This window comes from Centroberyx affinis, unplaced genomic scaffold, assembly GCF_046629955.1.
Source record: "Centroberyx affinis isolate AG114_WGS23_722 - 3 ecotype Tasmania unplaced genomic scaffold, CSIRO-AGI_Caff_v1 ptg005384l_1, whole genome shotgun sequence".
Lineage (NCBI taxonomy): Eukaryota > Metazoa > Chordata > Actinopteri > Beryciformes > Berycidae > Centroberyx > Centroberyx affinis.
In genome coordinates, this window is record NW_027282691.1 from 2501 (window position 1) to 15050 (window position 12550).

Here is a 12550-nt window from a genome sequence, read left to right on the forward strand (position 1 = left end):
GTTAGACTCAGGTTCACATCTAGGTTAGACTCAGGTTCACATCCGGGGTTAGACTCAGGTTCACATCCGGGGTTAGACTCAGGTTCACATCTAGGTTAGACTCAGGTTCACATCCGGGGTTAGACTCAGGTTCACATCCGGGGTTAGACTCAGGTTCACATCTAGGTTAGACTCAGGTTCACATCCGGGGTTAGACTCAGGTTCACATTCATATTTAGGTTTATATTCATATTTAGATTCACATTTTGATTCAGATTGATATTTACATTTACATGTAGGATTAAATTAGAGATTTAGTTTTACATTTTGATTTAGATTCATATTTTGATTTACTTCTAGGGTTAGACTCACATTTACATTCAGGCTTAGGTATTTAGATTTAAGTTTATATTTATATTAATTAGGATTTACGTTTAGATTTTAGTTATTTATCTGAATATTGAATGATGAACTTCAGCTGTTTTTTTCCCTAATATGGATTTCTGTTGATGATGATGACATCATTATTGATTCTGCAGCTCCTCTCTCTTTAGCAGCAATTCATGAACCCAAATCCTTCGTCCGTGTCGTTATTTACTTTAGAGAGCGAGGAAGATCCAAGCAGGTCGGTGAGGTCATCATCCTCCATTTAGCTCTGAATATTCGCTCCAGAATCAGACGATATCGCCGTGGAGTCGCTCAGCAGCAGCGTGTCGTTATAGTTTATATTTTCTTTATATTTGTCGCTTTAGGTGTGAACGGCTTTAAGGCTGTAAACTGTCACACTGAGCAGATGAGTCTGTTAGCTAACTGTCAAAACCAGTGTTGGGAAAAGTAAGTAACTAATTACTTTTTCAAATTAAATAGCGCAATTACAATTACTGAAATTGAAACAGGCTCGTTACTCGTTACTGGATCATCCGGTTCATGATCGTCCGACTTTACGGTGGAACGAGTGAATCAAAAGACGACCGACTGACCTGAGACTTTATTTCTCAGAAGAGACTAGAGACAAATCTGGAGACTTTTCTGACCATATGAAGCAAAGTTAATGAGTTGAATCCAAAGCATTTGGCAGTAAACTGGTTTGGCTGATGCCGGTTTTCTCTACTTGTTTGTCTGATCCAGAGAGTCACATGATCACAGTGTAGCTCCTCCCTCTGCTGAGAGCAGGGACTGTAGGATAGGGTGCACTTGTAATTGTTGCCAGCGTACGCCGAAACCGGCCCGGGTGGGCGGAGTCAGCACTTATATTAAAACGGGCTACGCTGCGGCGTGCATAACATGTGCAGGGTTATATATTGATATGCAAATTATCGTATGACATCATCTGGCGACTTCTAGCGACTTTCTGAGCAGCCAATATATATAATATAATATAATATATAATATAAATATATAATAGCTGCTTTCCTTGTTAAAGAGTTGGCAGCTCTGCTCCCGGTGCGTAACTCCGCCCACACAGTGAACTGATGCTGATCTGAAGCCTGTGAGGCTGCAATAAATACGCCTATCAACACATATCTATTGTGTTTTATTGTTCCACTACTTACTGTTTATCATAGTGATAATGGGCACAATGACAGATAACATGTGACAGTTGTCTTGTCACACTGAGCCACAGCAACACTAAAATAATATAGCTATGAGTAATAAGAGAATTGAAGCAGACATTTAAAAGTAACGCAAAAGTTACTTTCCCTAGTAACTAATTACTTTTATTATGCAGTAATTTGTAAAGTAATTCAATTACTTTTTGAGAGAAGTAACTAATAACTGTAACTAATTACTAATTTTCAGTAACTTGCCCAACACTGGTCAAAACTCAACTGGAAGCTAACGTTAGCGACGAGGCTAACGTAGCTTTATCACAGACTGTACTTCTCTCTCTAGCTCTTCTAGTCAACATTAGCATGTTAGCATTAGCATGTTAGCATTAGCATGTTAGCATTAGCATGTTAGCATTAGCATGTTAGCATTAGCATGTTAGCATTAGCATGTTAGCAATCCATGGCAGCAAGGAGACAGAGAAGCTGCTTTGGTTCTTGCTGCTTTATACAGAAGCTAGTCCAACGGGTCACAGCAAGATGGCCGCCGCTCAGACCGTCCAGGAAGGATGATTTAAATGAGAATGACCGTTCTATCCGTTCAAGTTTTGTGACTCCACCCACCTGGCACTCCGAGCACAATAAAACAAGCCCCCCCTCTCCCTGCAGGCGGTGTGTAAAGATAACGGCTACTTCAGCTACCTGATCCCCAGCTGGTTCAGCACCAACAAACACATCAAGCCTCTGGCTCAGAAACTCTGTACCCTGGACAGCCTGCTGTGCAGTGAGACACCTTCCACCTGTCTGTCTGTCTGTCTGTCTGTCTGTCTGTCTGTCTGACGCCTGTCTATCTGTCTGTCTGACACCTGTCTGTCTGTCTGTCTGTCTGTCTGACACCTGTCTGTCTCTGTGACGCCTGTCTGTCTGTCTGTCTGACTGACTGACACCTGTCTGTCTCTCTGACGCCTGTCTGTCTCTCTGACACCTGTCTGTCTCTGTGACGCCTGTCTGTCTGTCTGTCTGACTGACACCTGTCTGTCTCTGTGACACCTGTCTGTCTCTCTGACGCCTGTCTGTCTCTCTGACACCTGTCTGTCTGTCTGACTGACACCTGTCTGTCTCTGTGACACCTGTCTGTCTCTCTGACGCCTGTCTGTCTCTCTGACACCTGTCTGTCTGTCTGACTGACACCTGTCTGTCTCTGTGACACCTGTCTGTCTCTGTGACACCTGTCTGTCTCTCTGACGCCTGTCTGTCTCTCTGACACCTGTCTGTCTGTCTGACTGACACCTGTCTGTCTCTGTGACACCTGTCTGTCTCTCTGACGCCTGTCTGTCTCTCTGACACCTGTCTGTCTGTCTGACTGACACCTGTCTGTCTCTGTGACACCTGTCTGTCTCTGTGACACCTGTCTGTCTCTCTGACGCCTGTCTGTCTCTGTGACACCTGTCTGTTTCTAATGACCATACATGTGTGTGTGTGTGTGTCTGTGTGTGTGTGTGTGTGTGTCTGTGTGTCTGTGTGTGTGTGTGTGTGTGTGTGTCTGTGTGTGTGTGTGTGTCTGTGTGTGTGTGTGTGTGTGTGTGTGTGTGTGTGTGTCTGTGTGTGTGTGTGTGTGTGTGTGTGTGTGTGTGTCTGTGTGTGTGTGTGTGTCTGTGTGTGTGTGTGTGTGTGTGTGTGTGTGTGTGTGTCTGTGTGTGTGTGTGTGTGTGTGTCTGTGTGTGTGTGTGTGTGTGTGTGTCTGTGTGTGTGTGTGTGTGTGTGTGTGTGTCTGTGTGTGTGTGTGTGTGTGTGTGTCTGTGTGTGTGTGTGTGTGTGTGTGTGTGTGTGTCTGTGTGTCTGTGTGTGTGTGTGTGTGTGTCTGTGTGTGTGTGTGTGTGTGTCTGTGTGTGTGTGTGTGTGTGTGTGTGTCTGTGTGTGTGTGTGTGTGTGTGTGTGTGTGTGTGTGTGTCTGTGTGTCTGTGTGTGTGTGTGTGTGTCTGTGTGTGTGTGTCTGTGTGTGTGTGTGTGTGTGTGTGTGTGTGTGTGTGTGTGTCTGTGTGTCTGTGTGTGTGTGTCTGTGTGTGTGTGTGTGTGTGTGTGTCTGTGTGTGTGTGTGTCTGTGTGTGTGTCTGTGTGTCTGTGTGTGTGTGTGTGTCTGTGTGTCTGTGTGTCTGTGTGTGTGTGTGTGTCTGTGTGTCTGTGTGTGTGTGTGTGTGTGTGTGTGTGTGTGTGTCTGTGTGTCTGTGTGTGTGTGTGTGTGTGTGTGTGTGTGTCTGTGTGTCTGTGTGTGTGTGTGTGTGTGTGTGTGTGTGTGTGTGTGTGTGTGTCTGTGTGTCTGTGTGTGTGTGTGTGTGTGTGTGTGTGTGTGTGTGTCTGTGTGTGTCTGTGTGTGTGTGTGTCTGTGTGTGTGTGTGTGTGTGTGTGTGTCTGTGTGTGTCTGTGTGTGTGTGTGTGTGTGTCTGTGTGTGTGTGTGTCTGTGTGTGTGTGTGTGTGTGTGTGTGTAGGTAAGACCTGCTACAACTCGGTGAACATCGGCTTCCTGATTGACGGCTCCTCGAGCGTCGGAGACGGAAACTTTCGGCTCGTTCTCGACTTCCTGGCCGCTGTCGCCAGAAGCTTCGACATCTCAGACGTCGGAGCTCACATCGGTCAGCTGCATGATGGGACGGATCGATTGGTTGATGGTTGATGGATTGGACGGTTGATTGTTTTGTTGACTGGTTGGTTGATTGAACGGTTGGGTGATTGGTTGATTGGGTATTTTTTTTCAGTAATATTTTTATTGGGTTTTCAAAATAGTTGTATAAACAGGTGGGAGAATAAAATTTCCGTGTATAGCAAGTTCAGCTGAAAACTGAAGATATCAGTTCTTATACAGAAACAAAAAAATGTGAAAAATTTTTATTGCAATCTGCCATTCCCGCCCTCCCACTTACCCAGCCACCCCGGAGTCTCTCTCTCTCTATGTTGAAAGACAGAAGGGGAAAAAATAAAGGGTAAAAATTATAAAAATATTAAATACACAATTTAATACTCAACTTACAAGATGGTTGAACTATGTCCAGGAGGCGGTATCAAGATTTTCATAGTATCATAGAAAGGGTGACCAAATTTTGTTACATATATTTGTTCAGTTTTTCAGGCTATACTTTATTTTCTCTAATTTAGATGAAACATAAACTCCTTAATCCACCGGGCATGTGAGGGTGGAGCAGGGTTCTTCCAGCAGGGTTCTTCCACGGCTGTACAGGTGTCAGGGTGAGAGTGAGAGACTGAACAGAGCAGCGAGTCTGTCCAGGGGGAGGGGAACATTGTTTATGTCAGAGAAGTTCTTAAAAATTTCCTTCCAAAATTTGTATAATTTTGGGCATGTCCAAAACATGTGAATCAAATCAGCTGGTGACTGTTGACATCTGTTACAGGTGTCGTCAGTACCCGGGTATCCGGGCCAGTTCTGCCTTGGTCAGGTGAACTCTAACCCTAACCCTAACCCATGACGAGCACAAGGTGATGAGGAGTGTACCTGTTCCAGGATTGCCTCCCATTGGTCATTAGAAATCTCTAATGCCAAGTCCTGCTCCAACAGCGTTTTTAACTTCGCTATACTTTGAGCGTTAATATTGCATATATTATAATATATATCAGAGACTCATCCTTTAAGGCTCAGACTCAAAACAAGCAATCTATCTATGTCATTTGATGGTGGTAAGTTTGGAAATGTGGGGAATTGTTTTTGGGTATGACGCATATGACGCATTTGCAAATATAGCTGTAAAAATGAGATGTAGGTTATAAGCTTGAGACAGTTGCTCAAAAGAGCTGAATATTTTGTTATGAAAACAGTCTTTAATGGTCTTGATTCCACTCTTTTGCCACTAATGAAATACTGGATCTGAAAGCGGTGATTAGAATATACAGTATGTGGCCATAAATGTAAGGTGGCTGTAAACCACGGCGGTTTCTGAACTAAGACCAGATTTTCAAAGTGCTCTGAACAACGGGAGTGGAGCTACATTTAACTGGAGGAATTCGAAGTTGTGAGCATACCAGGAAGGAAGTGAAATGTGGGTGAGTGCTGATTCATTTTAACCCAAACTGGGACCTTTGGAACTTGTTGCATCCAAAAGAGATTTTTAGTGATATTATTTGCCCAATAGTAGTAGAGGAAATTTGAGTTAGGGTTAAGTCCCATGACTCCAGCATTTTTAGGACTTTGAATAGAAGCTTTAGAACCCTGTCAGTTTTACCATTCCAGATAAAGTTGGATATGATCTTGTCAATAGAACTAAAAAAAATCCTTCTTAATGAATATTGGGAGGGTCTGATAGAGATATAAAAATTTTGGTAGGGTAATAATTTTTATAAGATACGGCCGTTGCGGGACAAAGGCAAAGTGGACCAACGTGTTAAATCTTGTTTACAACTATCTACCATGGGGAGAAAATTGGCTTTAAAAAGAGAATGAAATGAGCGGGTTACCATTATTCTCAGGTATTTGAAACGTTGTTTGGCAACTCTAAAGAGGCATACAGCAGGAGTGTGCATATCAAAGTTTATGGGGAAAACTTAACCTTTCTGTAAATTCAGTTTGTAGCCGGAAAAAGATCAAAATTTCTCTAAAATATTAAAAATATGAGGGAGAGAGGAGGCAGGATTACAAACATATAAGGGCAGGTCATCTGCATATAAGGAAGCCTTGTGTTCGAGTCCTCCACATGTAATACCATTAAAATCTTTACACTGACGAAGTGCTATTGCCAAGGGTTCTGTTGCGAGTGCAAAAAGTAAAGGGGAAAGTGGGCATCCCTGCCTCGTCCCTCTGGCAAGGGGAAAATAATCAGAGACGGTGTCATTTGTGTGTACTGATGCAAGTGGTGCACTATAAACAAGTTGAATCCAAGAGAACAGAAACCAAATTTTTCAAGAGTGTGAAAAAGGAACTCCCACTCCACCCGATCGAATGCCTTCTCTGCATCTAAAGACACTATAGATTCAGACCGAGATGAGGAATTAGAAGTATAAATAATATTAAATAATCTGCGAATGTTAAAGAAGGATGCATGAAGCCAGTTTGATCTGGTGATATAAAAAGACGGGAGAGCTTCCTCAAGTCACATTGCAAGGGCCTTGGCAAAAATTTTACAATCAACATAAAGCAGTGAGATTGGGCTATATGAGCCACACAGCAGCAGGTCTTTGCCTTTCTTAGTAAGAAGAGAAATGGAAGCTTGGGTTAGAGTGGGAATAGAGTGGGTTAGAATATGACTCATTATACATAGCTACAAGTAATGGAGAGAGGAGATCTGAAAATGTCTTAAAGAAATCTGTGGAGAATCATTTGCCTGACATTAAGCATTTGCCTGACTCCATGGATGTTGATTGGATGGTTTGATGGTTGCTTGGTTGTTACATCAGTTGATGCAGCTGGTTGATTGTTTGATTTACTGATTGGTTGATTGAATGATTGGCTGGTTGGTGTGTTGATTGATTGATGGTTGATTCGTTGATTAATTGGTTGGTTTGATTTATTGGTTGGTTGGTTGGGTAATTTATGGATTGGTTGAGTGGTTGGTTGGTTTAATTGGTTGATTACTTGATTGATTGGTTGGTTGGTTAGTTGGTGTGACTCACTGCTTGACTGTTTGAGCGAGTGAGTTACTGACTAACTGGTTGATTGATTAATTGATTGATTCACTCATTGTATGGGTTCTCCAGGTGCGGTGCAGTTCACCTATGACCAGCGGCTGGAGTTCGGTCTGTTTGATCATCCAAGTAAAGAGGAAGCCATCAACGCTCTGCGGAGGATTCCTTACATGAGCGGAGGAACGGCGACTGGCGAAGCCATCACCTACACCACCCAGAACCTGTTCAGGTAGAACCTACACCACTAAGAACCTGTTCAGGTAGAACCTACACCACTAAGAACCTGTTCAGGTAGAACATACACCACCCAGAACCTGTTCAGGTAGAACCTACACCACTAAGAACCTGTTCAGGTAGAACCTACACCACTAAGAACCTGTTCAGGTAGAACATACACCACCCAGAACCTGTTCAGGTAGAACCTACACCACTAAGAACCTGTTCAGGTAGAACCTACACCACCCAGAACCTGTTCAGGTAGAACCTACACCACTAAGAACCTGTTCAAGTAGAACCATCACCACCCAGAACCTGTTCAGGTAGAACCTACACCACCAAGAACCTGTTCAGGTAGAACCTACACCACTAAGAACCTGTTCAAGTAGAACCATCACCACCCAGAACCTGTTCAGGTAGAACCTACACCACTAAGAACCTGTTCAAGTAGAACCATCACCACCCAGAACCTGTTCAGGTAGAACCTACACCACTAAAAACCTGTTCAGGTAGAACCATCACCTACACCACCCAGAACCTGTTCAGGTAGAACCATCACCACCAAAAATCTATTCAGGTAGGACCATCACCTACACCGCCCAGAACCTGTTCAGGTAGAACCACCACCACTAAAAACCTGTTCAGGTAGGACCATCACCTACACCGCCCAGAACCTGTTCAGGTAGAACCATCACCACTAAAAACCTGTTCAGGTAGAACCATCACCTACACCACCCAGAACCTGTTCAGGTAGAACCTACACCACCAAGAACCTGTTCAGGTAGAACCATCACCTACACCACCCAGAACCTGTTCAGGTAGAACCATCACCACTAAAAACCTGTTCAGGTAGAACCATCACCACCCAGAACCTGTTCAGGTAGAACCATCACCACTAAAAACCTGTTCAGGTAGAACCATCACCACCCAGAACCTGTTCAGGTAGAACCATCACCACTAAAAACCTGTTCAGGTAGAACCATCACCACCCAGAACCTGTTCAGGTAGAACCATCACAAAGTATAGGGAATAACTATTCTATTCTACTGTTCTTTACTCCTTCCTTCTCTTCCGTTCTCTGCTCTATCTGTGGAATATCAAAAAACTGCTCGATAACTTTTGTGCAGGACAGTCCAGACATGCTGTGTGGAAGATTTGGTGACGATTTGACAAAATTTGTAGGAGGAGTAGCGAAAAAACAGTTTTGGACAAAATTCAAAATGGTGGAAAATCTAGTTAGGCGGAAATGGGCGGGGCCTATGTGGATGGAATGAATTTTGATTGTGGCCCATACGGTTCAGAAGTTATAGGCCAAAACGTAAAGTTGCTTGTTATAGCGCCACCATGAGGCCAATTGACTTGGGTTTCGTTGCCTGAGTAGCGGCTGAGACTTTGGACCCATCTGACAAGTTTGGTCGCTGTAGCTCTTACGGTTTCTGAGATCCAGATACTTTTAGGGCAGAAGAAGAAGCGGAATAATAATCTGAACAAAAACAATAGATAAAATATAGCCGCAAGCGGCGATTGAGGGGTCCAAGCACTATTTGATAGGACAGACAGATAGACAAAACATTACAGAAGGTAGAAAGACACACAAAAACTGACATGTTGTGAAGTTCGGACATGCAGTCTAACACCGGCTTTTGTGTTGGCCTGTGACTTCTGTCAAGTTCATCTTTTCATACGGTCATTTGTCCAAAGATTAAAAACTTAAGACATTACGCTTAGTTATCACAAGCTTAGTGGTGTGAGGTGATAGCCTTAACCACGGGATTTGAACCTGCGATCTTTTGCATTGCAGACCTATGCATTAACCATTAGGCTACTGAGTCCACAGGATGGCCATCGGGGGAACACCAAAAAATAGGGCCAAGTTATGAGACTGTCCAAGCTATAGGCTATTTAGAGCCTTAGAGTATTTTAACTATGGTCAACTATGGTTACAATACCACCACATGTTGCATGCTACCTCAGAGTTGACCTGTGCACATATGTACCAAATTTGTTTAAGGTAGGCCAACAACTTCCTGACTTATGGCAATTTTTGTATATTAGGCCTTGTCTACAAATTTTGAAAGCCAGTTGTAGCAAAACGGTATGGACTATCAAAAAACTGCTCGATAACTTTTGTGCAGGACAGTCCAGACATGCTGTGAGCAAAAACTGGTGAAGATTGGCAAAATATGTAGCAGAAGAAGCGAAAAAACTGTTTTGGAAAAAAATCAACATGGCGGAAAACCTTGTGGGCTGAAGTGGGAGTGGCCTATATGGATAGATGAGACTTGGCCCAAGGAATCCAGCAATCAAGGAATTTTGTTCCTATGATCTATGGCCTTTTAAAATTTGAAATGTTGCTATAGCGCCCCCTATAGGTATAATGACAAAAAATGTTGTATATTGAATCAGAGTACATACCTGCACACGTGTACCAAGTTTGGTTACCATAGGACAATGCGTTCCTGAGTTATGGCGATTTCTGTGAAATAGGCCCCACCCACAACAGTTGACCAAACTTTGGAAGTCGATATATATATATATATATATATATATATATATATATATGAAAACGGTGTGGAATATCAAAAAACTGCTCGATAACTTTTGTGCAGGACAGTCCAGACATGCTGTGTCGCAAATTTGGTGACGATTGGACAAAATTTGTAGGAGGAGTAGTGAAAAAACTGTTTTGGACAAAATTCAAAATGGCGGAAAATCTAGTTAGGCGGAAATGGGCGGGGCCTGTATGGATGGATGCAGAATGAACCAAGGAAAGTGGAATTTTGTTTGTGGCCCATACGGTTCAGAAGTTATAGGCCAAAACGTAAAGTTGCTTGTTATAGCGCCACCATGAGGCCAATTGACGTGGATTTTGTAACCTGAGTAGCGGCTGAGACTTTGGACCCATCTGCCAAGTTTGGTCGCTGTAGCTCTTATGGTTTCTGAGATCCAGATACTTTTAGGGCAGAAGAAGAAGAAGAAGAAGAAGGAGAAGAAGAATCCAAACAAAAACAATAGGGTTCCTCGCACTACGTGCTTGGACCCCTAAATATAGTCGCAAGCGGCCATGAAAAGGGTTCAAGCCTTTTCTGAACAGAACTGACGTGGTGAATAAAGCATCAGTGGTTCTGAGGTCCAAATATTTCCTTTGATAGATCTGCCAGGCGCTGCGATCACTGAACAAACGGGTTTGGAGTTACGGCCGTTTTAGTGTTAGGCCACGCCCATTTTTGGCGTTCGCGGCGCCCCCTTTTGGTCGAATCGCACAAAATTCGGTACGCATGTTCGAAATGCCATTCCGGACGAGGCTGAGAAGTTTGGGACCGATTATGCGAATGGACTTTGATTTACTGGCTGTTACATGGTTATTACACCATAGGCCCCGCCCACTTGTCTAGTACAGCCTCCCTGAACATGTGTACCAAATTTCACGCAATTTCGTCATCCAGATTAGGAGATACAGTTTTTTGGCATTTGTAGCGCCCCCTACTGTTCAATCTTAAAACAGCTTTGCACACATGGTCATTGATGATATCTGAACATGTTCACCAAGTTTCATGATGATTGGACAATTGGTTATGTTATAACAATTTAGCTGACAGGCCACGCCCTCTCACAACTTTAAAAAATAATATTTTCAAAACAACAGTAGATATCAACAACATTTTAACAACTTTTAATGAGATTAGTCTGTAGATGCTACATACCAATTTTGGTGGTGATCGGTCAAACGTTGTAGGAGGAGATGTTAAAACTGTGTTTTTCAAAACTTTCAAAATATCTCAAAAACTTTCCAGGCGGACCTTGAGGGTCCTGATAGTAAAGTTGTAGAGTATGGTCAGCTGGACATGTGTACCAAGTTTCGTGAAAATCGGACCAACGGTGTTGAAGTTATGGCCTTTAAAGTAAAATTATAGTTATAGCGCCCCCTTCAGGCCGCCCCCTTCAGGCCGCCCCCTTCAGGCCGATTGGGTAAATAGTTGTTGAGCTAGTAATGGGTCATAGTATCTGTCATTGGGCCAAATTTGATTTCTGTGTGATGTACCAACTCACGGGAATTTGTGCCAACGTGGATGAACAATAATAATAAAACAGGAGGGTTTCAGCCCAATGCGCTTGAACCCCTAAATATAATAGATAAAAGATCAGATAAGATAAGATCTAATAAATTAACTGAAATAAATCGTCTCTTATTTGTTTCTACCAGACGGATGGGACCGGGCCGCAACTTCCTCATCGTGGTGACGGACGGCCAATCATACGACGACGTCAGCAGCCCCGCCCTGGCCGCACAGAAACAAGGTGTGTGTGTGTGTGTGTGTGTGTGTGTGTGTGTGTGTGTGTGTGTGTGGTGTTACAAGTCCACTGTCTGACTCCTCCACTTTCTCCTGTCTGCCAATCACCAGACATCACCATGTACTCGGTGGGCGTGGCCTGGGCGCCGCTCGATGACCTCAGAGTGATGTCATCGGAGCCGAAGGACAGCCACACCTTCTTCACCAGAGAGTTCACCGGCCTCGCCGACTTCGCCCAGCCGCTGGTCCGAGGGATCTGCCGAGACTTCACCGAGGCCAACTAACACACACACACACACACACAGTATATACACAGTAACACACACATACAAACATATCTCTAACACAAGAACACACACATGTACATATACACACTAAAACACACACACACAAGCCAGAGCCCAGAAAACATGTTTTTTCTTATTTAATGAGGGAGAATTTGGGAAATCACCTGTATCAATACTTCAGTGGTAACCATGGTAACACTTGCCCATCCTACGTCAGTACTAAAGCGGTAACCATGGTAACATTTGTCTATCCTACATCAGTTGTAAAGCGGTAACCATGGTAACAGCGCCCCACCTCTCTGTAGTGATTATAAGGGTTTGAGGAGTCGGGGGCCGTTTTACGACAGAAGTGAAGAGCGTAAAGCCAAAAAACAAGATGGTGGATGTTTTCTGATGTAGCTCTGTTCTGCGTTTTTTTAGCTGCAACCCAACTGATGCAAACACACCTGATTCATATTCTATTTTACAACATTTCAAAAGTTTGCTTAAAATGTGTTTGGAAATCAGGTGGAAACACCGGAGTGAACTCACCTGAGGTTTTCTGTGCTCAGGATTCTCAACATCATAGAAAATTAAAAAAATATTATTTTAAATGCAAAGAAG

At 43.3% G+C, this 12550-nt stretch overlaps 1 protein-coding gene across 1 annotated transcript in view; it reads left to right on the forward strand.

The window, feature by feature from the left end:
* The window catches only part of LOC139667248 (cochlin-like), a gene marked incomplete at its 5' end in the record, with an annotated part of 14338 nt that extends 2394 nt beyond the window's left edge, over positions 1-11944 (forward strand). Inside the window, 5 exons of the mRNA XM_071546696.1 lie at positions 2196-2310; positions 4014-4157; positions 7225-7381; positions 11573-11667; positions 11772-11944. Of these exons, the coding sequence (XP_071402797.1) occupies positions 2196-2310; positions 4014-4157; positions 7225-7381; positions 11573-11667; positions 11772-11944 (684 nt within the window). The remainder of the gene's footprint in view (positions 1-2195; positions 2311-4013; positions 4158-7224; positions 7382-11572; positions 11668-11771) is intronic.
* Positions 11945-12550: the final 606 nt, after the last annotated feature.